This window comes from Olea europaea, chromosome 23, assembly GCF_002742605.1.
Source record: "Olea europaea var. sylvestris chromosome 23, O_europaea_v1, whole genome shotgun sequence".
NCBI classification, from domain to species: domain Eukaryota; kingdom Viridiplantae; phylum Streptophyta; class Magnoliopsida; order Lamiales; family Oleaceae; genus Olea; species Olea europaea.
In genome coordinates this window covers 217,542-223,986 of record NC_036259.1, presented here as the reverse complement: position 1 = coordinate 223,986, position 6,445 = coordinate 217,542, and the positions used below count along the sequence as shown (strand labels likewise).

At 34.1% G+C, this 6,445-nt stretch overlaps 1 protein-coding gene across 2 annotated transcripts; it reads left to right on the top strand.

Moving 5' to 3' along the window:
* The first annotated feature begins 867 nt into the window (after positions 1 to 867).
* LOC111372045 lies at positions 868 to 4,507 on the top strand. 2 transcript variants are annotated; one of them, XM_022994198.1, is made up of 5 exons: positions 868 to 1,303; positions 3,374 to 3,574; positions 3,728 to 3,856; positions 4,025 to 4,156; positions 4,240 to 4,507. In XM_022994198.1, exons 1-5 carry the CDS (start codon positions 1,256 to 1,258, stop codon positions 4,351 to 4,353), a joined length of 624 nt encoding a protein of 207 aa, XP_022849966.1. In that variant the 5' UTR covers positions 868 to 1,255; the 3' UTR covers positions 4,354 to 4,507. The 2 variants fall into 2 exon arrangements, with proteins under 2 accessions (XP_022849966.1, XP_022849965.1); XM_022994197.1 differs by having other exon boundaries at positions 913 to 1,303; positions 3,357 to 3,574.
* Positions 4,508 to 6,445: the final 1,938 nt, after the last annotated feature.

Here is a 6,445-nt window from a genome sequence, read left to right as displayed (position 1 = left end):
TAAATTATATAAATAAAAGACAATTATAAAAAAATAACATAATTATTATTTAATCAAATAAAAAATAAATTAATTATTTATCTTCTGTAAATTTGGACAATATATTTAAAAAAATATATAAAATTAAATATATATTTTTAAAAAAAATTAAATGACTGTTAACAGTCGAACCCAACTGTTAATAGTCGGGTATTGATTGTTAACTGTCTTAGTCCGACTATTAACAGTTTTGGACCGACTGTTAAAATCGACAGTTAACAGTCGAGTTCGACTGTTAACAGTCGACGCCTTTTCCCCTTTATCTCTTCGTCGAAAATCACCATTTTCGATGAGAGGTTCAAAAAATTCACATTTTCCACCCAAGCATCACACAATCTAACTACTCATGATAGTATTAAATCGAATAAATGTAAAAAAAAAAAAAATTCAATTGATTATAAACAACAAAAATTATAAATTTGTGCTAGAAAACTAACCGAAATAGTTTCGCGCGGTGGTTGATAGTGGTCGTTGATCAAAGTCGTGGCGTCGGTGGTTTCGACCAGTGGTTGATCGGATTGTTTTGTGGCAATTGAGGCGTCGATTTTCTTTGGATCGGTCGATTAGAGGCGTCGAAAACAGTTTTTAATGTTAAAGGGTAAAATCGTCTTTTTGTGTGTAAAGTTATTTTTTAACTATTCTTTTTTTAATTGACTTAATGGATCAAAGGCCAGTGTTAGAATTTGTTACTGTAGTTGAGTCATTTCGGTTTATTTGGCCCTGGACTGTGAAATGTTCTCTACCAGTTGTGGTGTAATTTCCACTAAAAACAAAAAATTAAAAATTCTTCGAGTAAGGGGCCATTTGCCACAATTCTTATGATAATGAGATTCGCTCAAAACGAGTGGTTCTCTTCTTGACTTGAATCCTGTGAAAATCCCAGAAGCATCCGAAAAATGAGCCCTCAAAGCAGAAGAGGAAGCCATGGCCAATACTCTCTCTCTCTCTAGCTCTTCCCTCTTGCACCACTGCACGAAACCCACTTCAAGAATCAACTTTAAAACCAAAATCAAAGAATCTTTATCAAATTCATCGACCATGGCTACTAATACTCCTACAACCGCCGCAAAGGTAGTGGCGCCGGCCATAATTGTCGGTGGTGGGCGCGTGGGTAGGGCTTTACAGGACATGGGCAATGGTGATGATGTGTTGATAAAGAGAGGTGAATCAGTGCCACTCGATTTTCCTGGGCCAATCTTGGTTTGTACAAGAAACGATGATTTGGATGCTGTTCTTGAGTCCACTCCTAAGTCCCGTTGGAGCGGTAAGATATACTTTTTACAGTAATTCTTGATGCTCTACTTTGAAGTTCTAATCTATTGTGTGCATTCTAGTATGGGATTTGACTTTTTTGCTTAAAGTGAATTCTTAAGTATTACTTCGGAACAAAATGAAATTCACTGACCATTATATAATTTCCCTTGAAGTTCCGGGACCAACAGGTTTCTAAGCCAGCAAAATTATTCTTTTCTTGTGTGTGTTGTAGGTGTTCACACATATATGTGTTCTAAGTATTTCCATCGAGTACTATTTTCGTGTCAAAGTATAATGTTGTTTAAATTGGATTCTTCCATTAATTTTGTGGTATTAGATGTTGAATATGATGTGTAATCGAATAAGTTTTCGGGTTTCTAAAATGAAATTTGAAGCCTGTTCTTTTTTTCTTTTTTCCTTTTTATTTAGTGTTTGAGTCAAGTTTTCACCTTGTGCTATTCAATTTGGCTATTGAAAAGAAAATGACAATTAAAAATAATTTGCATCTTCATCTTGTAGTTACAGGTCTTGCTCATGCACACAGTACATTAAGATGTCAAACAGTTTGTGAGGATATGATACCGGGAAAAAGTTGGGGGAATATGGGAGGGGATATAGGCTAATAGGCGTTTGTGATAATTCCCCTATCCAATTCATGTATCACTAGCGCAAGAAGAGAAAGAACCCGACCAACAAATCTACCTAAGGAAATAGAAGGCCACATTGATATCACAGTCAATTAATTACATTCTCTTTATATACATTCTTTTTACATTTGTAGTAAGTGGCGAGGATTCTAACAATGCAATTAGAAAATATAGTGGAAAATGGGGGAGAGGTTGAACCTCTCGAAAGTTCAGCAACCATTTGTCGTTCAGTTAATTTCCTTGCGATTCAGTCATTATTTCTCTTCTGTACTCTAATATACAATGTTAATAAAGCATCATTTATTTTCTGTACTATTTTCTGGATTTTACCAGTTTGAAATTGTTCGGTTACCTTTCTAATTCCTGAAACCAATAGCCCCCTCTGAGATTACATTGAAGTAGAAGAATCTCGAATTTTGTGTCCGTCTCTCTAACACGGTGATTGATTGATATCATGTAGGACAGAATTATGATATTGTCTTTGGGAGTATTGGGGAAGAATTAGTGTCCTAATCAATTTCTTGTTAATCGCATGTCTTTACAGTCTTAGCTCCACAATATTTTATGTTTCAATATTCTGTAATGATCACAAAACCAGGAGAGGAACGATGAGTCACAAAGTGAAACCAGATGGGGACGACTAATTTACATGGAATCATTTCACTTCTTCTCAACTTACCCAATCGCAAAGTTGAATATTCTTTATCCTCTTTTCCTCCATTACCCTTGACTCAGTCACAGATTTGGTCAAGAAAGCAAAAGAAATTCATAATCAGTAAAAAAAGATGTACAGTAAAATGATTGACACATTTTGTGCCTAACTTGCAAACAACTTGTTTTGAATTCATTATTTTCTCAAGTTCTTAGAATAAGGGAATGAAAGTTATACTCTTAACGATAAGAATGACTAAGTAATAGTATGATGAGCGAGATAAAGAATGTCCTGTTGCCTATTTGCCAAAGACAGACTTTAAATCAGAAGTTCCTGAGTATGCGCACATAATTCAATTCTGTCATTCAATTAAAGAATATTGTAATAGTCAATTGTTGCTCCCATTATAATAAGAAGGAAAATGGTATCATGAAAGAAAAGTAATGAGAGAGAGATTTTCATGTCTCTACTTTTATGTTATATGCTTACATCTACTCTATATTTCTTATTGGTTTGTTATGTATATTCAAAAATTGTTGTGTCTTAGTTTCTTAGTTCATGTCTAACTTGTGGCACCCTAATAATGTCCCTTCAATACTAATAGCTATGATAGAAGAGTATATTTAAGAAACTTTCTTTTTTGGCTCAAATTTATGCAAAAATCAGTACTCACTGTGTTATTTAATCTCTTTGCATTTGAATTTCCATTTGGTAAATGGGTTCGTAAATGATTAGACTTCAGGGTAAATTTAACAATCTAGCAGATTTGGTGTTTTTCCAGAATGGAATGCTGGAGCCGTGGTTTCAAAGTAAAGGCCTTGGTGATGCAGATCAGGTTTTAGCTTATTTTGCGATATCAAAACTTGGTGAACCCCCAATTGATGGTAAAACCGACACCAACCCGGAGGGTTTGACGGCTTCATACGGGAAGTGGGCTTCAGCAGTTGCTGCAAGATTACATGCGGGAGGCTTGTCTTGCAAAGTATATTCTTCAAAATTCCTCTTTCATGCCGTCTTAATTTTGCTTGAGCTCTCAGTATCTACCAAAGTTCTTCAACTCTATGTTTGGCAGAGTTTCTCGGATTTGTTGTTTTGATGTTTTCTATTAATCAAGATAATTGTTATGAAAATCCAGGTACTTGAAAAGGGTGAATTTCAGAAGCAAATGTTGGAGAAGCTTATATGGATATGTGCTTTCATGCTTGTGGGGGCCCGTCATCCTGGAGCAACTGTAGGTGTAGTTGAGAAGGAATACCGCTCAGAGGTATCTATATACCTTTGCAACTTACAATATTATGAAATGCAGAGCATGAGATTAGTTTCAGCTATACTGTTATTACTACTAATTCGTTGTGACAAAACTGGTTTTTGCCTTGGTGCTTTTGGTAGTGATCAGTGCTAACCTATAGCTCTAAACCCTGTTTGCTTACAGGTATCTTCTCTTATTACTGAACTGGAAGCAGCAGCGGCTGCAGAGAAAGGTATAGTTTTCGATGGAGCAATGGAGGATAGGTTATGTGCTTACTCAAGAGCAGTTGCTCACTTCCCGACCGCAGTTAAAGAGGTAAAAGAGTACAGATATTTAAAAACTCGATACTCATTTAAATTTGATTTGTTTGAAATAATTAGTACGCATGATGTTTGCAGTTCAAATGGAGAAATGGGTGGTTCTATTCACTTACAGAAAAAGCAATTGCTCAAGGCAAACCAGATCCATGTCCATTACATACAGCGTGGCTCAAAGAACTGAAAATAGTATAGAATGTGTCATTGGTTAGAACACATTTTCGTTTCATTCTCTCCATCTTCGCTTGTTTTAAATAAATGTATTATTGAGTTTGTCATTTGTTTTACACTATGTTTACATGTTTCAATGGGATATTGATTTAAATACAGGTGCCATTTTTCTGTTCTATTCCATGGGATAAGATGGCTCCAATGATCGTACTGTTGCATTATGAATTAGTTCATGTACGAATACATGAACTAATCCCAAGTCAATTTCTTGTTAAATTTAGATGAAGTTAATGATCCTTTGTTAATAAAGATAAAGGTAGTAATAGAGAGCATTAGTTCACTAAATTATTATGGTACCTGTCGTATCTTAATCATTCTGTCGAGCTTATCATGACTCGCTAAAGGACATATGGATGAATGATTAAAGTTAACACCAATATAATACAAAGTTCTATAAATCTAAATAAAGTCTCGAGAAGAGCCAATATTAAGTTATATAGGGAAATAAATTTTGAATTGTGTTACAGGTATAACATATTTGACAATATCGTTGATAGCCCTCTCAAATGTAGGAGGTAAGGCTCGTGATTAAAATAATCGCGAGACGCGAGAGGGCTGTCAAACTAAATGTACACTTAGCATTTCCCATAAATTTTACTGTTATTAGTAATTTGATCTCCATTAAATGAAAGAGTAACCTACAAAGTTGTTAACGTGTGTCTTGATTGGTATCCTATAATAATGTTAGCACAATTGAGGCAAACATTGTACTAAATCAAAGTTCAATATTTTTATTATTTCATTATTTGGCATGTCTAGATTGAGTGATACTAGATCAATAATGATTCAAAATGAGAATTAAAATGAACATTAATGAAGAATCAAAAGATTTGCCAATCTAATGAATTCACGTATATTGCTTGACCATCACTACTAAAAGTCAGGACTAAATTTTTATAATCTTAAAAATTAATTAGGGAGAAATATGAGACCTCATCCTCCTCCATGTTGACCATCTAGATATTTATCTGCATCTAATAGATATATTAACTAGATGATTGTAAAGTGTTATTATATATTCATGATTTGGTGTTTTACGAGATTCCTTGCTCGAATTTTAAATTACTAGTATAATTTTCAAGTTATACAAACAAGACGGTGTATCTTGTTAATGCTGTAAGCAAAGGCGAATGCACAATAGGGCATGGTGGGTCATGGACCCACCAACTTTTTCAAAACTTTTTTTTTTTTTAATTACTCTATTCCTTAGCGTTGCCCTTCACTTTGAAGAATTGTCGGATGTGGAAATTGAGTTCGAAGGTGTGGGTCACGCAGAGGAGGAGGATTGGATAGGCTGTGAGAGTTCTGGAAATTTAAGGTAATCAAAATCCTCTCCTCATGTGTTAAATTCCAAGAATATATGTGTAGGTATCATTTTCTGTATCCGACTGCGACACCATTTCATACAAATTGCTCGTACGTGAATCCATAATCTACGGGAAAATTAGAGGAGCTATGATTTATGAAAGTGCATTTATGGAAAAGGAGAATTGAAATTGAGAAAGAAGAATGAGTGTTGGGGTTTGATGATGAGGTGGAAGGAGAGAGATTCTCTATGGAACATTGTTAACACTTGAAAATGGAGGACGATGAATTCAATGCTATCACTTAAATTGAAACCCTTTTATACCGAGTAAATTTCATAAAGGGCACTTGATGCTGGGTAAAATTTTTTAAGCTAGTCCTTGAAGTTTTTTTATTTTTATTATTTTACCAATTTAATCATTAAAGTTTATTAACGTCTCAAAAGACTTGTCTGAAACAAACACACCCCTCACCTTGGAAGATTTGTCTAATTATTATTATTTTTTTAAAGTTTGATTGTGTCCTTTAGCTAAAAATTTCTGCGTCCGCCACTAGTTGTAAACATTTTAATAAAAGTTAGTTAGTTGGCGATAACTAATTTAACAATATTACTTATAAAATGCATAAAACTAATTTATAAATAAATACTATTGTTCAAAAGATGATTCCCATTTTTGTTGGCTCATGCTCAGAATCTAGTATTTTTCATCTAATGATTTTTTTAAAGTGCAATATATGTCAATTGCTTCAC

Excerpts from the sequence above, each read along its gene's own strand:
- LOC111372045 (XM_022994197.1), top strand. The coding sequence starts at position 964 with ATGGCCAATACTCTCTCTCTCTCTAGCTCTTCCCTCTTGCACCACTGC. Across the intron at positions 3,575-3,727 it reads CGGGAGGCTTGTCTTGCAAA|GTACTTGAAAAGGGTGAATT; the intron begins GTATATTCTTCA and ends ATGAAAATCCAG. Across the intron at positions 4,157-4,239 it reads TCCCGACCGCAGTTAAAGAG|TTCAAATGGAGAAATGGGTG; the intron begins GTAAAAGAGTAC and ends TGATGTTTGCAG.